Source organism: Thunnus thynnus, chromosome 24 (assembly GCF_963924715.1).
Source record: "Thunnus thynnus chromosome 24, fThuThy2.1, whole genome shotgun sequence".
NCBI classification, from domain to species: domain Eukaryota; kingdom Metazoa; phylum Chordata; class Actinopteri; order Scombriformes; family Scombridae; genus Thunnus; species Thunnus thynnus.
The window spans coordinates 18,758,750-18,783,469 of NC_089540.1; the positions used below are offsets into that span (position 1 = coordinate 18,758,750).

At 39.4% G+C, this 24,720-nt stretch overlaps 1 protein-coding gene across 2 annotated transcripts in view; it reads left to right on the forward strand.

Moving 5' to 3' along the window:
* LOC137177114 (CLIP-associating protein 1-B-like) overlaps positions 1-24,720 on the forward strand; it is a 97,704-nt gene that overhangs the window by 53,613 nt on the left and 19,371 nt on the right. For both annotated transcript variants that reach the window (XM_067583232.1, XM_067583233.1), the window contains exons 39-40: positions 5,670-5,810; positions 24,664-24,710. In XM_067583232.1, the coding sequence (XP_067439333.1) occupies positions 5,670-5,810; positions 24,664-24,678 (156 nt within the window). In that variant the 3' untranslated portion in view covers positions 24,679-24,710. The remainder of the gene's footprint in view (positions 1-5,669; positions 5,811-24,663; positions 24,711-24,720) is intronic.

Genomic DNA, 24,720 nt, shown 5'->3' on the forward strand with positions numbered 1-24,720 from the left:
GTAAAAAAAGCTTTGAATGACCGTGGATCTCACCTGTGTTTCTCCTTCCTGAACTACTGCCTCATTGTACCTGGTGGATCAATCTTAAAGGCATCGGAATATATTTCCAAACGAACGTGCATTTGATGAATTTTGAGCCGTGTTGGACAGTTACAGTTAAAAGGCTGCGTTCAAGGGTCCATATGAAGTTTAATTAATATGTCAAAGATGATGATGATGATGATGATGATGAGACACCTCAGTGAGTCTGTTACACTCACTGGTTAGTTGGTTGTCAAAAAAATGTGAAAACCAACTTCGTCTCAGTTTACATTCAACGATCATTTGGCTGGCCAATGATTTTAAGCACTACAGTGATTTTAAAAAAGAAAAGAAAAGTTTTATTATTTTGAGTCCAAGTACCAGCAGAAGATATCAGTGTTGTCATTTAAAAAAATAAAACAAATCAGTTTTTAAGGGTGGAAGAAAGAACGATGTAATTTGGTCTCTGTGACGCTTATTAGTTTAATTTTCCTAAAAAAAAAAAAAAAACATTTAAAGTTTACTTTCGGTTTGTCAAAGTAAAATTAAAATTTTAGACTTTTTTGGATCAAAAATTTTAAAATTTACTGCAAGATTAGATTTTAAAATTACATTGAAATCTTACTCATAACTTACATCATTAACAGTTTCTTAACAATTCAACAATATTATGATATTATAATGTTTTTCTTGCACATTGAGTTACAACTACTGTATAAAAAGTGCAAATAAATAAACTTAAATTATTTACTGTAGGAATTTAACTGCTCAACTGATGTAATGTTAACTGTAGCTCAGCAGAACGACATCAGATGTAATTACACTTTAATTTAGCCTTATTTTGTTTTAGTTTTATAATCATGCCTGTAGCTCTTATCAATCAGTATATATAAACGCCACTTTTGACTGTAATAATTACTGAGTAATGTTAAGTATTCCCCTAATGTAATATCTTAATAATAAAAGTGACCTAAACTGGTAAATTTAATTTTCCTAAAAAAAAGAAAATTGGAAAACTGAAATCAGTTTTCTTAAAGTTTGAATTCGGTTTGTCAAAGTAAAATTACGATTTTAGACTTTTTTGCATCAAAAATTTTAAAATTTGCTGCAAGATTAGATTTTAAAATTACATTGAAATCTTGCTCATAACTTACATCATTAACAGTTTCTTAACAATTCAACAATATTATAATGTTTTTCTTGCACATTGAGTTACAACTACTGTATGAAAAGTGCAAATAAATAAACTTATTTACTGTAGGAATTTAACTGCTCAGCTGATGTAATGTTAACTGTAGCTCAGCAGAACAACATCGGATGTAATTAAACTTTAATTTAGCCTTATTTTCTTTTAGTTTTATAACCATGACTGTAGCTGTTATCAATAAATATATATAAACGCCACTTTTTACTGTAATAATGACTGAGTAATGTTCAGTATTCTCCTAATGTAATATCTTAATAAAAGTGAACTAAACTGGTTCATTTTTCTGACTGTGACTGACGCCGCAATAAAAAGAGAAGCATTATATTTATCTGATGCTACTCAAGATAAATTTGTGATTATGCTTAATACAAGCATATATTTATATATATTTATATTTTTTTTTTAATTTGTTTTGAACACAAAACACAAAGTGATTGCAGTTTAAATCACAATATTGCTCAGAAGAATTGTAATTTTCCTCAGATTTTACTTTTGCTTTCGTTCTGAGATTTCATTTCTGAGCTCAGTCTTAAAGCACTTTGTAATATAATCTACAAACATTTTGACTTTTTTCATTTTCCCTGTAAATTTCACTGACAGGAATGACACAACTTCCTCTTCAGATAGTAAAAAAGCTGCTAAAACACTTGAAAAAGGCTTGTTATTAATGAGTTATTTTTTGTAAATAATGTAAAAACTAAAAATAAAGATTTTACCTGGCAGCAGTTAAAGAGGCTAAAAACTGTTGTGATACTTAAAAGCAGATGTGACGAGAAATTAAAACCCATTTTCAGTCCAAGGATGAGAAAATAAAAAGAGTCCAAAATGTAAAATTAACTTTAATGACATTATGATGATAAACAGAAACATTTTAGAAAATTTAATCCAGTTTTCCAACTTTCTGTTACTGATTTGTTAAACGGAAAATTATCCTAATAAGCGTTCCAAATACCAAATCCATCATCTGTTTATATTTAAAATCATACAGTGTTTCCTGTTTTTAACAGATTTTCATGAGTGAAAATAAACTAAACAAAAGTCACTCAGCTCAGAAATTACAATATAATTATTTAAGAGGAGAAAAAAAAGCAAAAACCACTGAAATGACAGCAGTTATATTCTTATTAAAGTATGTGAAGCCGAAGACCCGGTTGTGTGTAAAGTGGGAGTTTATTGGTGCAGATGTCTGCTGTCTTACAGACGTGGGAATCCACAAACTGTCAAGTCAAGACTACTGTGATCTGTTGAGTTTCATTCCAAAATACTGTAATATATAGAAATGTTATATTACACTTATTAAAAAAAATCTAAAGGTCATTATCTCAAAAACACACTAGCAGTATTTTAATTTATAACAGTTTTGTCAGCAAAGATATAAATAAGACTTTGCTGAAGAAGTGTTCAGTTTGTTTTAAAAGATTGAACAGTTTTGGAAAGAAACTCGTCTGTTTCAGCTGTTTTCTAATTTGAATGTAAGTCACTTTGAGACTTGGACCTTCAAAATGTGAAATATTTTAAGCGAATGACAAAACGGGCAATACTTTAAAAAATCTGACAAACAGATCTGACAATCTGAAGTTCAAATCGTACAAATAATCGTACAATAATGCTAACTGATGAATTTTAAAGTGCCAGTGTTACAGATTGTCCTTTTAAAAAAAAAATGTAAAGAATAAGAAAAGAGAGTGTTCGATCTTTGGACATTAGCAATAAACTCTAAAGAAATCCAGCTTGGATTTTCACGTCGAAGCACTGTAAATTTTCCATTGTGTTCCTCCTTTGAGACGCTCTCGCTGGTCAATGTACAGAAGTGTCATTTTTTTTTTAAAAAGTGCACCTATAAAATGTTACTGCTGCTTTATTATAATACTAACAAATACGCCTAATAACTCCAGCGTGTGTACTGTATCTCTACAGAAAGTGTAGGTGCAGTTATGATCATGACAAAAAAACAAATTTAATGATTGAACACTTGATTGGTTGAACTTTCCTGGTGCGTCATTTAAACACATTTAAACTCCACCCGCCTGGCGCACAAGGCGAGTCCAAACAAACGCTCTACGGCACGTTGAGGAAACGTTTAGAGGATGGTTCAACATTTTTGGGAAACAGAGTATCTTGTTTTCTTGCTGAGAGTGAGATGAAAAGATCGAAAACCGCTCAAGTTTTTTTTTGTTTTTGAGCAGGTAACACTAACGATTATTTTTCTCGATTAATTGAGAAGTTGTTTGATCCGTAAAATGTCAGAAAACCCGTGAAAAATGTTCCCCAAAGCCAAAGGTGACGTCTTCAAAAACCAACAATCCAAAGATATTCAGTTTACAAAGTTTTAAAAGACCAAATAAAGCAGAAAACATTCATATTTGAGAAGCTGGAATCAGAGAATTTCTACATTTTTTCTTTAAAAAAAAGACTTGTTTGGCATCTAAACATTATAGAACACACTATAATGTAGTTATAAGCAGCTTTAAGGGCATTTTACAATTAAAAAAATGTCCTTATATCTTCTTCTAGCTGCACGTTTCCTCATCTAACTCTCTGCAAGAAAGCGTAAATATGTTTTTCTCCAGAATGTCAGACGTCTTCTTTAGTTTACAGGCCTTACTTTATCTCTTCACACACACACACACACACACGTTACTCGGACTGTTAAATGTACTGTACCAGTGCCCGTTGTCGCTCTTCTCTCTCTCTCTTCTGAGAGAATTTGGCAACTTTGATCAACTTTTTAAACTCTGGATTGAATGTCGCCTCTACAGCATGTCGTCCAGTGATCCAGTGTTAGCCTCCAGCAGTTCAGGCGACTGAAATCCTTCCCTTTACTCTTTTGTGTACAGTCGATACAACGTCTGCATGCGTACAATACTACACAGGAATCGTAGGACATGTCGCTGTCAAATGTGGTTAATTTGACCAAAAAAAAAACAACTGAGCAAAAACTCAAAAATTTAACTCTTGATTTCCTGAATGTTGTGCCTTTTTGGGTTAAAGATTTCTGGCAATATTACCTGGTTGTCCTGTACGATACTAACCTGTACTAACACACTACACTGCTTACTTTAAGGTGGACTTTAGCCCCGCCCCCCGCGCTGCAGCCGACATGAAGTAATGTGAGAACAAAAAAATGAAGAGATGCGGCGCTGTAAATACGCTTCAAGCCAGCGGTGAAATGATATTTTCCCATTGAAACCACTTACAATGCATGCCTCCTCCTCCTCCTCCTCCTCCTCCCTCCTCCTCCCTCCTCTTCCTCTTCCTCTCCCCTCCACCTCCCCTTTTTATTTTTTAGTTTATTAGTTTTATTTCATGCTTTACAATATTTATATTATGTTTATTTTCCTGTGTATGACTGTATATATTTACATGTTTGGTTCTCTTTCACCTGTGATAGACTTTGCAGAACTTGAAATAAAGTATCAGACTTCTACTTCTTCTCTTTGTCTTTTATCTGTTTTACGTCTCTGTTCTTGTCCTCTAGCTTCTGTCTTCTTCTTCTACGATGGACGACAGGTTTGCAGGAAAGTGAATTTAAATGTTATGACTCAGAATAAGGCTCCAATGCAAATATTTAACACCTTTATTGGGGCAAATATTTGGAAAAAAAGGGATTAAAATGAATTAAATCTTTATTGGCTCTTTACAGCATGTGGGTTTAAATGTGGATTTTGATATGTTTTTAATAAACTGATGTTTTTAATGATTGTACTTTAGTAGGTTCTGCACTTTTACTGGGTTTTTTTGCAATATTACCCCTATTTCTGATATTATTTTTCCATTATTTTGACTCCCTTGTTGCTTTTTATATTCATTTATCCTCAAATCTGTGGAGCTTCTGATGCATTTGGGAAACTACACTTTTAAACTTCATTTCCCATGTGCCCTTGCATTAAAAACACAGGTGTTCACTATTAGATGTCGTCACAAACTCAGAGATTCACTTTTTTCCACCAACATTTGTTTGTCTGGTGTCTTCTGTTCTTCATAAACTCCGGGCTGGAAGGTAATTTAGGAATTTTATTGTGTTTTTTTCAGACTTTTAAATATGATAAATCCACCTTTAAATAAAATTATTCCTCATGTTGTTCAATTAGTTGATACAAGAAAGTTTAGAGACTAAAGTCATTGTGAAGGTTGGATGGAAACCACCACCAGATGGTGCTCTCAGCTCTTCATCAGCTGAGGAGGATGATGTCTCAGTGTTTGATCAGTGTTTTATTTGATCAACTGCACATATTTATTGATGATTCTGGGATTATTATTATCAGTTTTGCTTGAATATGTTGATTGAGGTTGTTGTTTGATATTACAGGTCAGTTTTTCTTTTTGAAGCTGCAGCATAATGTTAAATAATTCACAGTTTTTTATCATTTTAGATTAAAGTTTTTATTCTGGTAAACTGTGAGGACGCTTCAGAAGAACCTGTGACTTTTCTCTGTTACAGGACGTCTTCGTCGTCTTCGTCGTCGTCGTCTCTGGATTCCTTTGTGAGTTTCACCCCACGAACCACGAGAGAGTCAGATCCACAGACAGGGAGGCTCAGATCAGATCAGATCAGATCAGATCAGGGTTTCAGACTTTTCAGGTACAGATTGTCATAAATAGTCAACTTTTGTTTTTCCATTTCAGGACTTTATTAATGAATGTTAGAAAAGCTCAAGTTCTCTAAATTCTCTATCATGAGAAAAATGTATTTAAATAGGAAAAAAAGTGATATTAGGAACACCAAATCGGTAAGGCGAGATATATATAAACAAATTAAATCACAATCAAAAATATGTTTTGGTTGAAAAAGGCAAAAAAACAAACAAACAACATATTCATCAGCAAACCTGCTGTCATCTCTCGATAGGAATATTAGTTCCTTTTGTTTCACAAGACATGAAATTTAGTGACATTTGTACTTTTTTTTCTTACATAACAATACATAGAATATAATCTATATCAGGATAAAAACTCAACAACATTTCACTTTTATTTCCCACACGGCCAAAGCTACTACTGAGCACACAAAGGTCACGACCTCTGTGTTTAAGAGAGACTTTAGAGGGTTTTATGCAACTTTATGAGGAGTTTAAATTCTACAATTGCACATAAATTACATTTATTAAAATAGATTCTTGTATTATTTAGACTTAGCATCTTCAAATTAGTCTTTTTATAGTGAAACAACATTTAGATCATCATGCAGTGAGTAAATGTAGAGAATTTAGATTTCAGCAGTTAAATGAACAAATGAGATGTGGGGAAAAAATTAACATTTTGTGGGGCAAGTGGTTGTGTGGAGGAGATCGAGACTCCAACAATTATTTGCATTATTGGTTAATCAATTAATCTACCGTTTAATGGTTTGGTTCATGAAAAAGTGGAAAAGCGGATCTTGTTTTGTCTCACCTGCAGTCCAAAACCAAAATAAATATATAGTTTAATAGAAAAATAGCAAATATTCACATCTGCAAAGCTGGAATCAGTGTGTTTTAAACATTTTTTTTCTCAAAAAACTGACTTTAATAATTAATTGATTGTCAAAATGTCTGTTGGTTAATCTTTCTGATCAACTAATTGTATGTCAGTATTATCTAACATCCTGGCTACAGCCCTGCTGTCACTGCAGTCTCTAAAGCAAGTTGAAAAATTAAAGCCACCGTCCAGAGTTCAGCAGCTTTAAAGGATCAGTCTGCAGTTATTCTACACCATAAAAATACCAAGTACCACCACTGGTACTGAAGATGTAAATCTTTAAAAACTGCTCACAAATATAAAGTTTCATGTGTTCAACAGCTGATCAGTGTAGTTTTTAACAAACAAGAGGAAATAGTTTAATTTGTTGTGGGACTATTTTCAGCAGCGGATGAATCCACATTCGGAGCTGCAGCGTTTCTGGCAGCAGGACGGTGTTTTCAGCATTGTGTATGTGTTTTTAATAGCTTTTGGACAACAGTGGAGCCCTGTGGCACAGAGGAAGAAGATATATTTAGACCGTACTGGTTAGAAGATCAATTCACGGGATTTATTGTCCCTCAGCTTCAGCTCTTGTGGTTCACTTTATAGCCAGAAAAGTGATTCAGAAAACTCTCTCAGACGTCCCAACTGCCTCCTGAAAACATATGCTCTGTGGCAGTATGGAAATTTGGAGGTGGATTGAAACATTTTGAGTAATAATTGTGTGAAGATGATGATGATGATGATGATGATGATGGTGGTGGTGAGAGCCAGGTTGAGCTCCTCTCGTGCGATCGGGCCGTATCAGTGATTTCAGGTGAACAGTCCGCAGGGCCCTCGCTGTTTGGTTTACAAGCTCCGCTCTGACATTATTATAAATCTTTAAACACATCTCTTGGATCACTGGCTCCTAATGGGGCGTTTCATTTGTACATCAAAGCGGGGCGTGGGGACGGTGCGCCGGTGTTGGATGAGTCCTCCCCGCCGTCAGACCTTGAAACGGCTTCGTTAGCATCTCTCAGCGGTGGCCGTGTGTGTCGTCGCCGAGGCCTGGCTGTTTCATCAGTATGCACATGCTGTTGAAAATTAATTTCATTAAAGGCGCTCTATTTGCAGCCTCCCCCCCCCCCCCCCTCCCCTCCCCTCCCTGCACCTCCACCCGCCCAGCTCCTCCTGTTTAAAAGCCCTCATAGTGTATGATTAGCGCGCATTTCCCCAACCTGGCTGGGAGTGGCGGCTAGGTCGGGAGGTCGCGCAAATGAAAGAGAACAACTTCATTGTGAGATGACTGGCCCATAAATCATCGGCCGTTTTCTATAAATCACGGCAGATGGCAGGGAGCGAGCCGAGGCTCATGGGAGCTCGTTGCGGCCCCTGTGCATGATGGGAAGGGCCGGGCTTAGCTGCGGCGGAGGCTGGCAGAAGCGCAGGGTCAGTTCCAGTTTGAGGATGCGGAAGACGTGAGGTGCGGTGGAGGCCGGGCCGACTTGTCACCTCCCCCCCCCCACCCCCGTCCCTGCAGCTCGGTCCCGGGCTCACCTGATGAGATGCAGACCCCGGAGGTCCTGGTACAGCACCTCTCCACGCTGCCCTCCGTTTAACAGGTCTAATCTGCCTGCTTAATATGGAGACAACTTCATCCCCCTCTCGTCCCCGAGCTGCGCTGAGACCTGTCAGGTTGACACTAAATGTCCGCCCAGGAGGGGAGAGATCTGCCAGGCGGACTCACACCTTCATTATTCATCATGATTATTTAACAGAACAGGATTCACCCGCACTGCAGCCCGGCTCTGCTGCAACACTGCGGCTTATCCTGTTTCAAATTCTACAGTTTAACATGAAGCCAGAAGTTGTAACGCTGTTGTCACCAGCAGGAATTATTCACAAAAACCAGCCAGTTAAACAACAACGGTTTCAGTTTTAGACACAAAAGAAACATAAAAAGCTTCTTTAATACTCAGCGGAGAACAGAAACTCGTCTCCTTTAAACTCGAAATGAATGAGGCAGTTTAGTGATTATAGAGACGTGCAAATACAACAACACAGGTTCAAATCTGCCAGTGACTTGTTTTAACCTCTTCAATCCCACTGACTTACCATTACAAACATGTGTTATACAGTAAAACATTGTTTAAAATCACAGAACTTTATTTTAAATATCAGTGTTTCCAAAGATACCAGATTGGGTGAAACTTTAGCTCAAGACATCTAGAATATTTCCATCTGATGGAAGAAACACTGCAGATAAATTAATTCTTATTAATAAACTCATTTATTCAACAACACAGTAAAACTGGTAACTAAATGACAAAATCTCAGATTCTGTCTTTTCCTCTTCTTTCCTGTTCAGCTTCTCAGCAGATTTATTTTTATTTCTAGAGGACGTACTTTATCTCCAGCGTTTCATTCATGTATTTATATTTTATTATTTATCCTTTATTTAACCAGAAAGGTCCCATTGAGATATAACATCTCTTCTTCCAGGGAGTCCTGGTTAAGATGGCAGCAGAAAAAAATAAAAAGGTTTCATATAAAAGTACATACGAGGACAAATGACATCACAAAAAACATAACTAAACAAACAGACACAAAGCATACAGGGATCAGAAGTTAGAAAGATTCATGCACTTTTTAAGAGCAGTAATATTGTGTAAAAACTGCTTTCTGAGCCGTTACAGTAAAGTCGTTCCTCTTGCTGCCAGTAGAGGGAGCTTCAGAGCTGCTGGAGGACTGACAGCAACACTGAGACAGAACATCTTTCTACCTGTTGAACAGGAACTAATGTAGAAGAGAGACGAGTGTTGAAATGTCACTTTGAGTCGTCAGGGATGAACATGCAGGTACAGGCTGCAGTGTTACTACATTTCCCAGAAGTCACCTGTTAATCGAATAGTTTGGGCGCAACAATAAAGGTCTTTTTCCTCTGTTGGACTTTTCTGCTGATGCAGTTTGAGGTTCTGGAGGTGACGCTCGCTTTCTGGCTCATAGTAACTACCTTCTTCTTCTTCTTCTTCTTCTTCTTCTTTTGTTTCTTCTTTTTCTTCTTCTTCTGTTTCTTCTTCTTTTTCTTTTTCTTTTCCTTTTTCTTCTTCTTCTCCTCCTCCTCCCTTTTTTATAGACATTTGTTGACAAACCAGTCTTCACTCATGGTCCACTTACTTGCTTTCTTGGGAGCTTTTGACTGCATCAGTCAGCAGATGAAGTTAAATTATTTTAGGCTGAAAAGTTGAGTTTAATAGTTCAGTCTTGACCTTGAAAACAGCAGGTGACGAGATAATCTCCAATCAAGGGCCACTTATAGTGCTTGCTCTGGAGCTTTTGACTGAACCACATGGTCTTCAACACACATGTTGGCTTAAACTTGAACTGCTGAGCTTGGATTTTAAGCCAACATCGACAAGAATAACGGAAAGTTGGAACATCCATATTTATATGACACCTGAGCAAACTCTGTCTGTCAATGAAGACCATGTGATACGCTCAAAAGCTCAAGAGCAAGCAACTAAAGTGGGCTTTGAGTGGAGCTCAATCATAGAAATTTGCTTTAAAATGTTAAAAATGCTTTTAAAATGAACTTTAAAATACCCCGTGAGTAGAAAAACATCACAATAAACCTGTTACGCTTGTTGCTGATCCAGTTTAAAATCCAGTGGTGTTAACGTGGTGCACAGCTGCCCAGATGTGTCTCCTCTCAGCACAGAAGGCGACACTTTGTCTTCAACTGATCTCTTCTCATCGTGTGAGCTCTCAACACCATATCAGGCTGATTAAAGTCTTTATTTAAGGGGGGAAATAAAACACAGTTTCCTCAGAGAGAGATGAAGACGGGATTTATGAGGTTGTCTTGTCCGCTGCACAGATCCGCCTTACCCGTCTGACCTCGGGGGGGTCGACGGAGACCCCTGCTCCGTCCTGATTGGCTGGTGCAGTTCTCTCCTCTTCATCAAAACGCTGCACAAAAACCGTTTCCTAGAAGGCGACCAGATCCCGGTTGACATCTGGTCTAAATTGCCACTTTTGATAATTGAGGGCCTGATTTTTGTTGTGTTTTTTTTTTGGAGAGTTTATGTTGAAAACAGTTTTCACAAAGAAAGCAGAGGAGGAGCTGTTTGTTATTCTTCTCTGCACAATTTAAGAGCACTAAAAGATGTTTAAACAAGACGTATAATGACACAGGAGGAGTTATGAGGGGGGTTTTTAGAGCTGAGAAGACTCCTTATCTAACAGGTATTTAAATACATACAGTTTGCATCTATTTTCAATATATGCACTTTAAATTATGCAGCATTTTATCAGCTGAAATCTCTTTTTTTATCTTATGTTTAAGTCAAATAAATATTCTAGATGATTTGTGCATCATTTTGCAAACTTTCCCCCAAATTCAGATATATTTAGCATCTTTGCCCAACATCGATCCTTCTAAATGAGTAAAATGATGATGAGTCGAGTCATGTGATGAACTCCAACCTGTTCTACGGCTCCACCAGGACTTTACCACTTGTTAATACATGTGTGTCACCGTCTGAAGCCTCTCTGTGTTGTTTTTGGGTTTGAAGTTCTCAGAGAAACAGACACTCGGCTGCTCTGCTGTGAGTCGGGGGGTGAACGTGGGGAATTCTCCACATTCATGTATTCCTCTGGTACGCTGCACTTAAAAGCAGCGGAGCCCCATTAGCCGCTGCCCTCTTATTTTTCTCTACTCTTTATTTCCCCCCCCCCTCCTCTGCTGGATCTTTTTCCGTCCAGCTGGCTTCCAACCAGAAGCTCCTTTTCCCTCCGAGACCCGTTCAAACATTCAAAAAAAAAAAAAAAAAAAGACAGAGAAAGGAGGAGGAGGAGGAGGAGGGGGAGGAAGGACAACTGAGGCAAATGTTTCCTCGGCTCGCCTAATGAACATCTCTCGACTTTGATGGTTCAAGGGTCCATCTGGGCTCGACTTCAGGTCTGAGAGTGTGTCTTTCTCACAGACGCTGGTGTGTGTTTGGATAATCAGACGTTCAACAGCTCCACGTCATTCAGCTTTTACGCCGGCGCTTGAATCCGGAGCGATACGCAGCGACTCACTGACTCAAGTTTAGATTCTTGTGGAGTTCCCACAATTTCAAAAACTACCAAATACGTCAGTGAATTTCAGGGAAACTCTTATATATTATTATATATATATATTATCATATTTTTATTTGATGGAAGGGTGCAGACATCAAAAAGATAGTCATGAGTTTGAAAATCTCACTTTGTAAATATCAGAAGAGCTGAAACAAGCTGATTCTGTCAAGCAGAGTGAGATAAGAATAAAACCTGTGAGCGTTAAATCACAAAGTTCAAGGCTTTTTAACTCGTATCTGGTGTTTTTGACTTGATTTAGAGAAGCAGAGAAAAGCATAAAGTCAGAACAAAACTGCATTTTCAAGGCATCTGAAGCTATTTCTACACCAAGTCTCTTCTAGATAAATCCTGATGTTCCTGTTGCTTTGTGCAACATGAGGAGCTTCACTAAAACACATAATTTCACGCAATGAGAAAAAGCTTTCGTAAGTCATGTTGTATCATCTGAAATCAGAACTCTGTGTCCCTTTAATGATGTCACGACATCGAGGCAACAGCAGAAGTTCAGTATCGTTTCTCCATCTACATCATCCGCCTCTTATTTACTGAATGATCTTCTTTCTGTTTGTTGTTGATGCTCTTATCGCCTCGCCAACATGATCTCAAAACGTTCTTCTGTCAAACAGAACAGACAATAGCAGCAAACCTCTGAGTAGAGATGTGCCGGTAAACCGTTTTTTACTATATATATATATATGTTTTAAAAGGAAACCGTGAACACAGAGCAGTCCTGCCTTCATCAGCAGTTTTATTTTATTTAGACTCAAGTCGCCTGTGAGAGTCCAGTATAACTTTTATTATGTTTTGTGTGCGTTTACAAATTGTTTTGCCTTTTTAAATTAAATGAATTTAACTGTTAACACCAAGCAGATAAAACTTATTACAAAGTTCTTGCACCACAGAAATCGATCGACCAGTTTCATTAACAAAAAAATCATGAATTTCCTAAATATGACTGGGAATCGAACACAGACACTGAGCTGCATTGGAAGTAATTTCCAGTCAACTGTCTTTAACTTTCAACTTTATTTAACTGTTTATTTAACTGCAATACACTGTACAGACGGCTGTCAGTGAATAAAATGCAAGGTGATGATGGTGTGAAGTCATTTAACTGTATTTTAGCACTAATAGCAGATTTCAGGAAACGTAATTACCGTAATAACATCTTTTACCAACAATAATCATGGCATGAAAATCTGGTACCAGCACATCCCAACCTCTGAGTGTGTTGAAATGAGAAAGGTGCATTTTCTTCTAAATTCAACTTTTCATTTGTAAGAGAAAGAATAAGTTATTGTGTCTCTACTTTAAGAAGCATAAAAAGCTAAATAAGCTAAACATCGTCATTGCTGTTAGAGCTTGGAGACTTCATTGCTGATGTATTTCCCAGTGAAACAGGATGTTAAAGTGCTGGAAACATTACTTCTTGATAATTTAATTAGACAGTTAATATTTACTTAATCCTGATTGTCCCTTGTGGAACATAAATCCCTCGTTTACGACGTCTCGATGCAGCATCTCGACCAGCTCGTCCCTCACGGTTCTGCTCCGGGTTTTATTCCTGGAGTAGTCCATCTCAGTTTTTTTTTAAATTTTATTTTATTCCAATTACTTTTTTTTTTTGGCAGTTTTGGCTTAATATGAAAGACCTACAGCAGGCAAGAAAATTTGGGAAAGGAAAGTGACTTCATGAAAGGCCTCACGTTCAAAGCCGGAACCGAACTGGGACGCTCCAACAAATGGCTCAATCTTTAGACCACTAAGAGTCGAGTCACTGTTTGTAGAAACTTTCCAGGAAGAAAGATAGATAGATAGATAGATAGATAGATAGATAGATAGATAGATAGATAGATAGATGTGTCCTTTCAGCTCGCAGCAGCAAAACAACAACCAGAAATGTGTTTTCATTCAGCTCAGAATGACAGTGAGAGCAAAATTTAGACATCAGTGTTGTTTTTTTTATTGGCTCTGAAAGTCTGACAGTGAAACTTGAACTGTCTGTCTGCCACCTCCGTCATGTGACAGGCGTGCCGTTATGTTGTGATGGCGTTTGAGAGGGGATCCGCGGGGGGGCCAAGGGCACAGGGAGCCTTTCAAGGTGGACTTTCCTTCTAACGAGCCCGGCGCTGGGCCTCTGTAAACCTCCTCCCCCTCCCCCCTCCTCTTCCTCACACGTCTCTGCAGCCCAAACACAGACATTAATGCAAATTATGGTCTGATAATTTAATAACTTTGCCGGCTTGATCTGTCCTTTTTATTACAATTATCATCAGGCAGGGGGTTGCGTTCCATCATCAGAAAATAAACACCATCGATCATCCTTGTAATGATTAGCCGCTGACAGGCCGGGCTACGCTTTGCATAAATGGACTGTAATGCAGCGCTGGAGAGGAGAGCGGGGGCGTTTTTTTTTTTTTTTAGATGTTTTCTGCTAACTTTGGCTTCACGTTCGGGGGTTATTAACCGTGCTGATAATCACAGCAAGGCTCCCTTTATGTTCCGGAGAGGCGGCGTGGTTCTCAGCCAGCGAGGAGAGCCGTTTCTTAACGGATTACGTCAGGGGAGACTGACTCCAGCTCGACACTCGGAGCCAAGACATGCAGTCGGGGCCTGTTAAGTCTTTCCAGAAAAAGGCTGGAAGGTGCCAGAGCCATACACAGAGCTGGCACCCGGCGCTGCCTCAGCATCAGGGCCTCCCTCTTAATTGCAGTGGAAAATGATGCTGCATTTCCCGCCTGTTGAACAAGCTTGTAAAGAAAACAACCCCCCCCCCCCTCCTCCTCCCTCCCTCCCCTTCTTCCAAAGAGAACAGGCTAATTTATAAACTGAGAGTCTTAAATACAAGAAAGAATAATCAAGCTTTGGAGGCTTCGGAGGCTTTTTGGCACCACGTTAGTCCATTTTCACCATGGGGAGAAAAACATTAACAAACTTAAATCACGGTCGCATCAGGTGGTGAATGTTTTATGCTGTCTGTGTTCTCTTTGTACTCCTTGGCAAAGCCCTCCAGCACCAAAGACTCTCTCTGAACAAAGGTGCATCAACTTTCTTCACTCTGATTACACCTCCAACGAGTCTTAGGAGAAACTCAGGTATTTATGATTCAGGGTTTAAATTTACGCACGGTTCATATCTCTGTTTTCACAGGCTATGAAATAATAGCGCTCACTCCCTGTTAAAGCCTCATCTTTGCCAGTGATGAAGGAGGAAGGGGGGGCGGGGGCGGGGTAAAGATTGAGACACACACTCGCCGAGCAGCCGGCCGTAACACAGAGCTGCTTTGTTCTCTGCCTTTTTTTGCTTTTTTCGCTTTGAAACACCGAGCAGAGATGAACTCCCCTCCAGGAGAACGTGTTTTCTCTGCCTGACCACAACGGGATACCATCCTCAAAACCACCTTTCGTGTCAGGATTTCGAAAAGAAATCTCACGTTCAAAACCCACAAACCCCCCCCCACCTCCCCCCCCTTCCTCGTACACTGTTGACCCTTCGTGCCAGATCAAAGATGGCTGCTCCTCGGGTTCAGGTGTTCCTGAGTGAAGGTTACACGGTTGCCGTGGAGGTTTGTGGGTCCGTTGCAGGGAGATCCACATGAAAGGTTCGTGTTAGCTCACCTTCCCAGGTGAGAAACACTGGAGCCTTTGTTGCCTCTGTGTGTGCAGTGTTGTTATTTAAAGCCTAATTGCTATTACCGACGTGTATGACATCAGACTCGATCATGTCACGTTTGAACAAAAAAAGCAACAATCTGTGACTTTTTGCGTGTTCAGCTGAGATGACGGAGGCGCCGCTGTCACACTTGTGAATTTGTTTGACCTCCAAAGAGAAAGAACAGCATCAGTCATTTGTTCAAATGCCTCAATTGACAAAGAGCTCCAGCAGCCGTGTGAATTATGACTCTTTTCTGTCAGGAGCAAAGGCAGAAGTAGTTTGACGTTGTTATGGAGCATTAAATTAGGGTAGTGAGGAGGTCTGGTGCCTGAATGAGTCAACAAATTGCGCAAATTTGACGTAGTAAACTGCTGCAATGATGAATCAATTAGTAGATCAACAGAAAATTAATCGTCAACTATTCTGAATCATCTTTTCAAGGAAAAATGCCCAAAATTCTCAGTTCCAGCCTCTCAAATGTGATTATTTTTTCCTTCTTCTATTATAGTGAACTAAACATCTTTGAGTTGTGGACTGACGAGACTTTGAGAAACTGTGATCAACATTTTTCATCATTTTCTGACATTTTATAGACTAAACGACTAATTAATTAATTGAGAAAATAATCTATAAATTAATACATAATGACAATCGTTAGTTGCAGGCCTGTTATTTTCCAGACTCTATAAAAATTCAGTTGTTTTACAGTCTGTAATTCAATATTTACATTTAAACACCCATAGAGACACATACAAGTGTACGTATATATGTAAATCAATACTGTAAATGAATATAAAATATTAAAGATACACTCACAACTTAACAAAACAAACAAAAGATACACATAACTGCACTGCCAATTGTTTTTTTAGTGTCCTAAAACAGACAGACTGCAGCCTTACTGTCAGAGAAATGACACAAAACACTTTCAACAAGTCATATATTGTAAAAATAACATTGCATTTGTAATTTAACAAGCAGGAATTCAACTGTTTCTTTTAGAGGACTAGAGAGATGATACAGTGATCTGTGAGGTGAACGTTATAGAAAGAAAACAGATATAATCTAATGTGTTTCCTAGTTTCCTGCCTCGCTGTGCGTTCTAATCAGAATACGCCAGCCGTCAGCAGACACCTGCTGGATGACACCTGGACCGTCGCAGCATACGTTTAGCGCTGTGAATCCTCAGAGAAGGTGGTTGATGAGGAGGAGAGGGCAGAGCGATGGGAGGTTTTAATGAGGACCTCCATCCTCAAAACCCCGGAGAGCGGAGACCTGAAGGCCTCCGGCGAGTGGCGAGGTGGCGGCGCTGACCTCCCTCAGCTGCCACCGGGATCCATGACTCCCCGAAACCCCCGACACCCGTTCAGCTGGAGAGTTTCAACCAGGGGTGAAAGTAGATTGAAGTTGCCGGTACTACTACCCCAACCTTCATCGCTTCGAATTGTTCTCTCGCCTTTTTTTAACGGATGTATGGTGTTTATAATGTGTTTTGTTTTAAATTAGAAGAGAATTTCACCTCACTCTTTGAATTTTAAGAACATTTTGCACATATGAAAGAAGAGATGATGATGAGTAAAATGTTTCAAAATGTCAAAGATAACTTCTGAGCATTTTTTCCCCCCAAAGCAAAATACTTAAAACATTTTTTCCACAGAGGCCTCAAGTATTTATCCTCCTCTGAGTAATGGTGACTCATGCCACTTGTTGACTGGGCTGCTCTTCTTCCTTTGCCCAGCCAAGTCTTCACATAAGGCAGCAGATCACCACTGTTTTCATGGTGGTCCCACAGAGCTGATGAAGAGGAGATTTGCTGCATTTGTTTGCTCCTAAACTCAGTTATGATATTGTTAATTGTGCTGAACTGCTGCTCACAATCAGCATTTCTTGCGGACAGTTCGTCAACTGCCATAAGCGACTTCCTCATCTTGTTAAGAATGCTTCTTCCTCCACTTGTCTGTATCCAGGTGGGCCTCTTGTTCATTCATTCACTCGTCTTCTCCAAACCGAGGCTTGTCGAGGTCTGCCGTTTGATTGATTAGACTATTGTAAGCCTCTTTTCGGTTGGCTGTGACGCCGCCCTTTGCTGTGGTTGCGAAGAGTCTTTCTTTCATATTCTCTGCCACTGCTCGGATGAACCGAGCAGAGTTATTGACGGAAGTCTCGCCAACTCTGGCGTCAACTACATGTTGTTGTGGTCGTTTGGTTTTCTATGCGTTTGACATGAGTTGTCGTGATGTCATGGGCCTTTTGGGAGTGTGGTCTTCCTGCTCTGAAGAAATTCTTGAGTTCAGTCAGAACATTTGTCATTAGTGCAAAACTTGTCAGGAAGTTGATGGAGCACAACATAGAAAGCAGACCTTTGAATTTGGCCCTGTCTCATCTGCAGAGACTTCCCTGCATGAAGAAGCTACCAAGCGAACAATGAACACTCTTCCAAACCTCCTGAGGGTGATGTGTAGGTTGTGAACACATTCACTCAACTCCAGAACTTCCAGTGCCTGGTCCACAGCAAGCTCCAGTCTGTGACTAAAGCAGTGCTATAGTACAACGCCTTGGAAGTCATCCTGGAGCAACTTCCCAACACCGACTCCATCACTGCAAATCCAATGACGACTTCCTGCAGCAACTCAACGGTTGCACACAAGCTGTTCCTTGATATGAGCAGCACACAGACTATCCAGCTCGACCAGGTCCAATGGAAAACACAATTAGTGCTGATTTGTGCCCAACGCTGACTCATCAGCCAATACTGTGATCTTACTCCTTACCCTCTATTATCTTATTCAGAAGTTCCTGTTTAATCTGTGATGAAACATGATCAATTACACCTTAAATCAGCAGAATTAGCAAGCTGATGGTCAATCAGACCCTCAAAGTCTGTGAAAGGCTTGTTGTTCTTGTCCACATAATATTCTGTCCTGAATAAACTGACAGTAGACTCAGTTGCAGACACTCCTGACTACTGGCGTTCATGTTCAGAAGTAGTTCTTTCTTTGATGTCTGAAGAATCTTTATTGCTTCAACAAAGGTCTGTAACTCAACGTTTTTCCCCTCTTTTTTTTCTGAAACATGAAAAACAGTCACAAATATGCTGGTAATGTGTCAGCCAACCACAAAAATGTTTGGGATTTTGGTGGAATCATTCACCATTCGTACTTACCCGCTACAAATGACATCAATAAAGCACGGTTTGGTTTGATCGTGAAAAAAATCACAAGTACTGGAACAATAAATCAAACGCACCCTTCCAAACACTGTGTGTGTGTTTAGGAAGTAAAGATACGCATGCGCAGCGTTAATATGCCAGAGTTACAGAACAACCAATGGAAGTCACATGGCCTGTTTGACCTGCTGTCTGAACATCATGAAACATCACGATTTATTTAGTCTGTCGTTTTATTCGGGAGATTTTTGCAAGAAACGACTGTCTGCCAGAAAAACCCACAACACTCGATATCAGACAGTTTGCTGCAGCCGAAGTTGACATTAGTCAGTAACAGTAAACAGTTTTGGAGAGGCGGCGGGGTTCCCTCCAGCACGGATTTAAAAACCCACAGGTCTGTGCTGGGCACGAACACATTGGAATGATTTAGAAGCAATTTATAAGAAAACTAACTGTTGTTTATGTTGATTTAACATTCGCAGATGTGTTTTCTTGTTGGAAACGCGATCATGACGGGTTGCATGTGGGTTTTGGCAGGCAACTCCTGTCCCCTTCTTCCTGGTACTGCATACTGGCGCTGTACCAGACCGTACTGGCCTGCTTTCACCCTCTCGATCCACATTCACACATTTAAAACCAAACTTTATCATCCGACACTGATGCTCAACTTTCTGTCAAGTGACAGTAAAAAAATTTGAGTTGCACTTAAATAAAAATCTGCTTTTTGTCAACTGATAATTAGTTAAGTATTCAACATTAATATCACCAAACATTTGTACATACCAAATCATAACCAACATCAACAATCACTCAGCACATAAAACTTTGTTTCATCAGAATTTGAGACTGATAATCAAAGTTAAAGTTAGAATAACAAGGTGAAGAGTGTAGTAAACCTGCTGCATGCAAATCTATGCAAAAGGAAACATTTAGCCCAGACTAATAAACCCTACAGGCACATTAAAGCTAACCAGAGAGGAAAGTAAAAAAAAAGAAAACATAGAATATGTGATGTATGACTTTTGAAACAGTCACAGTGATTTTCTGTCTGAATGAAGAGGAGATAAATCTTTAGCTGGAGCTTCGTCAAACCGCTCAGTGTGATTGTTTTGTTTCATGCTTTAGCGCCTCCTAGCTGCAACACTCAGACTCCAGAACACATTGATGCGTGTGTGTGTGTCCATTTGTTTATTGTAGCCATGACGACGACGGTGGCCTAACTTTAAGGAAGTAGTAACTTAAACCCACAACACATGTTTTTCCTCTAACCTCAACAAAGTGACAATTTTAAACCTAAACCATCATCTTTCCCTGAACCCAACCAGACCTGAACCACAGTGTTGTCACATCATAAAACATCATTATTTTCTAACAGTGACGGTTTTGGACGATGTTGCCAGATTAGAAAACGCTCCTATATGTCATTCTGGAGTCGGTCTGGAACAAAGAGGAGAACCATTTGTGTGGCTAAAACATCAATAAAGTTTTGTCTGTGGATTGATCAGATCGGTTTGCACTCGAGAAGTTTGCAGATAATCGCTTTATAAATGTGATTTGATTCCTGTCTTCCTGTTTCAAAGTGTCCTTGAGTAAAACACACAGCTCTGCCTGAAGTGTAACTGAATATCTCCATTAATCTGCATCAACTGTGTGTGTGTGTGATTACATGTAAATGATAGAGGCTCTGTTTGCATAAGATATCCCAGATAATGACCACCACAATTGAGCTTTAAAACCTCTCAGTTTAGTTGTTTTCTTTTTTGTTTTTTTGTTTTTTCTACACTGTGATGAGCCGTTAATATCACAAAGTCCCCCAAACAGATGGCATGTTGTTGGAAAACAGATGTTATTTTGCATAGGAACATATCATGAATATGCATGCTGTATTAGTTCATGACACTGAAGGCCTCGCTCTTGATTGGCCAGCTCTCCCCTCCTCAACAACATTGAACAAACCTTCCGACTGTTGCAAACTGCAGAGATGATCTGCTGCTGCTCTTTTTAAGGTGCGTCGTTTTCTCGGTACGTCGTGCAGAAAGGAAGGTGTAGATATGATTTTTATTGATACCAGAACAACAGAGCAGCTTCATCCTCTGACGCACGCTTCTGCCTTGATGACCATAGATAAAATATTCACCCATATGTGATGTAAAATGAAGGGAAATCTCAGTTTTAACGTGGTTCATATCTTTGTATGGCTCCTTTCAACGACATAAAACATAAAAAGCATTAAGAAAAGAAACAATGCAATAAAAAAAGGACTTAAAAAGGAGTAAACTAAAATTATTTATTAAAACGGGTCAAACAGGAGAATAAAAATTATAGTGCAGCTACAGTTCAGAGCCAGATATGAAGTTTTCCAGATATGTGGTGCATAAAAATTAAAGAGTACAGAACATTTTTTTCGGTCTCGACTCCTAAAAACGACATTCTTTGCGACACCAGACACAGTTTACAGAAGATTACGTTTCTCATCAACATAACGAGGAAACATTTGAACGTCCACTGACGACATATTTTATTTGTTATTTTATTATGAAATCCAGTCGTGGCCACTAAAAACATGATTTACATTTTATGGTTCTGTTTAGGCAACTCAAAACACGTGGTGAAGGTCGGGGGGGGGAGATTGTGGTTTTGGTTAAATATTAAGTGTTTTTGTAGACTGAATCTTGACCACACATGGGTCTCTGATGTGAAAACCGTAAGTTTTGAGTTCCCAACGTTCCCCGTGATGTCTGTGCATCGTTGACCTTCATAGACTGACAAAAACGCGGCCTGTGAAGACGATCCAGGCGGCGATTACGTCTCTGTCAAAAATGTATTTAATAAAACCATCCAGTAGTGTGTAAAAATCATTTAAGGAGACACAATTCAATAAACCAAGAACCAAAATGGCGATGAATTGATCATAAGAAGAATGGTTAATCCATGTTTTGACTGGATTCATAAAACTGGAAAATGTTAGCCTTCAACGCAAAGATGAGTAAATAAATAAGACGCCAGGAGTTTTATGTACTGCAGCTTCAAAGACAGACTGATGTTCCTTTGTCAGATCCAGCTCCACTGGAGCTGCTGGAAATATCTGGAAGTGATATCATAATCTTTTCTTTAATCTCTCACCAATTTTCAGACTGAATATCCTGAGGAAAACTGTCTGCACAGACCCTAATCCTCTCAGAAACAACTCACCTCTGAGAAAACTGGGGCGCTTTTTTTGAACAATTTTCTGCCAACATTCCCAGACAATCCTCTGCTCGGGCAAGTCAGTGAGTCTTTTCATTCAGGAAAATGCAAAACAGCCTAAAAAACCAGTGAAATTACCTCACACCGCTGGCTGGTTCTGCTGCCTTTTTTCCCTCTTTGTCTGTTAAAATTTAAAGCTCTGTACTAAAAGTCTTGTTAAAGGACCATACCAGTGTTTTTGTCCTCTAAGACTTTTATTGCAGCGCTGACCTCGGACGATGAAGATTATTCAGAGGGCCTTAGTTAATATTAAGCAGGCGTTGACACGGGGCCCCGGCGCTCGCTGTCGGCAGGGAGGTGGCCCTATTGAAATGAGCCGAGCTGAGCCTTAATAATACATTTGTCCCACAGGGGCCACCCATGCAAAAAAAAAACGTCTACATTTCTGCAACTGCAAGGTGCTCCAGATAATATAAATCCTGGAAAAGTTTTATGTTAAGACACCGGAACATTTCACAAGCTTCTGTATGTTGAACAAGTGACTCCGTTAATCTGCATCAAGGAAAACTAGAAAATATTATTATGATTGCACGCTGAGGTCATAACCTCAGTGTTTTTTCTGGTAATTTAAGTACATGGTGTGTATATTTCAGTCTGACTCCTTTTAAGGCAACAAAAATGAATAGTTAATGGCTTCAAAATGTCTGCACCAGATTTAAATAAAATATTAGATCCATGTATGTAATCTGGTCCTAATTGGAGAGGAAATAGAGAAAAAGATTATTTTTCCATGAATATCCTTGAAATAACTACTTCATTTAAGTAATACATTTAAAAGTCACAGGAATAAATCTGAACGGCTAACTGAATAAATAAAACCCAAATATTTAAAAACTTTTAGCAACTTGTTTTTGGTGTGTTGGAGTGTTTGGAGGACTTCTGTGACTCTAATGTGGCTCCTTCTGTTCAGGTATAATAAGTATTTTATTCTCCAACTCTTAGTGTTCACTCTGTGTGTGTTTAAGTGTGAATAGATGCTTTATTTCTTGTAGCTGACTCATATCCAGGACTGTTTTGTGACGTGGGATCATCTGTAGGCAGATACAAATAAGGAAAGACAGTTTGACCACAAGCTTCTGAAATTGATTCATAAATGAATATCCAGCTTCAGGAGGCAGAGGCCGAATTTACATATTAGTCTAATAGAAATGAATGAGGCGTCGGTGACTGCGGAGCGCTATCCATCATCTGCACTGACACTGGGAGCCGGAGGAGGGACGGGGAGGGGGGGGACGGGGGGGACGGGGGGCGGGATCCGGCCTTGTTAGACTGTCACATTTGTAGTAATAACGCCATAATGCAGAGCTGTGAGTGATAATGTGATGTGGTGTCATCAGGAGGAAGGAAGGAAGGAGGGGTTGCTGGAGGTCAAAAGCAGAAAGCCCCGAGTCTCCTTCACGTCAGAGCGCGTCTGCCCGGTTTGATTGTCAGAACTTTAATTGGACTCGTAGCGTCCATGTTGGCCCGGTTGTCAGTTTCTATACATCGTCACGGCGACCGTTTTGAGCCATGGTGAGACGGCGTCCGACCGCACAGAGCGCTGAACCTCGGTGACTCTTGTGGCGGTTGGTGGTGGCACTAAAATCAAGTTCATTCTTAACCTCAACTCAAGGTCAACTTACTAACTTTTGTTTCTAGAGCTTTTATCCACGTCTCTCACCCTTCCTCAGCATGTGGAGTCTTCTCATTTATCACAGAGAAACCCTCCATTGATGAGAATTGATGGCATCATGATGGGAACAGCTGAGGAAGACTGTCAGGTGTGGCTGAAAGCTCTGGAAAAAAAGCTAAAATCGAATGTAAAATTGAGTATTTGGTGTTGGTGGATGTCTCCTTTTGAGGAGTGTTTTTTTTCTCTTCCACCTCCACTCAGTGATGGATTGTCCAGCCTCGGCTACTTCCTGTCTCGCTCCTGCTGCTCAGCCAATCAGCCGCAGGCCTTTTAAGGTGGACGGGAACATTAAAGTCAACTTTAATGTGCTGCAAAAAAAAAAAAAGTCCACCTTAACAAATCCTTTTGCATTCAGTTTAATTTTCTAAAAACAAATCATGTCAAAACAAATCATGTCAAGATTAAACTCTTGGTGATTGTGTACTGTAGATGTGTGTGTGTGTGTGTGTGTGTGTGTCTGCAGGCAGCTGCATCGAGGTTCGTCTGAGTGTTTTGAGAAGCTTGTCGCTCATAAAGAGGCTCTCTAACTCGGAGCCCCGAGAGACGCCGGAGAATGCAGCGCTCGCTGTAAAACACATTCCTCCGAAGCCCTTTAAACTCTCCACAGACAGGCCTGTTTACTGCCCTGCGATGAGTCCAGGTTGAAACACTCTGCCAACATAACGCGCTGATTGGAGATCGAGTCGCGCTCTAGTCATTCTTTTTTTGAGTTTTGATTTTGCTTACACTTTTATAGAAGTTACAGATTAATTTCTGGTTTATTTTTGGGTGTAAATTTATGGATTTTCTGTCAACGAAGTTCACAAATCACATGTAGACGAGGTTATGGTGTGTTTAAGTGAAGCTCAGACATTCAACGACTGCAGATTTAATCATTCTTATTGACGTTCATGCTTCCTCATTGGTTGTCTTTCTCAGACTATCACAGTACTCTTCATCTGCTTTACCACATCACAATAATAATAACTTTACCAAAAACAATGTCAGCATTAGTTTTTCTATGGTGAATTATCAAGTGTAGTATCATAACACACTGGAATGAACTGAAACTACTGGAAAGTGGGGAAAATACTGTAAAAAATCTGGGAAATACATACATTTGCTTTAAATGTTTCTGATCGATCTCTTTATCTCTGTTTATTTCATATACAGGCCGTCGCGGTTTAAGGAGGTGGTTTCACGGACTTCTTCAGGAGCAGGTAAGTTGAA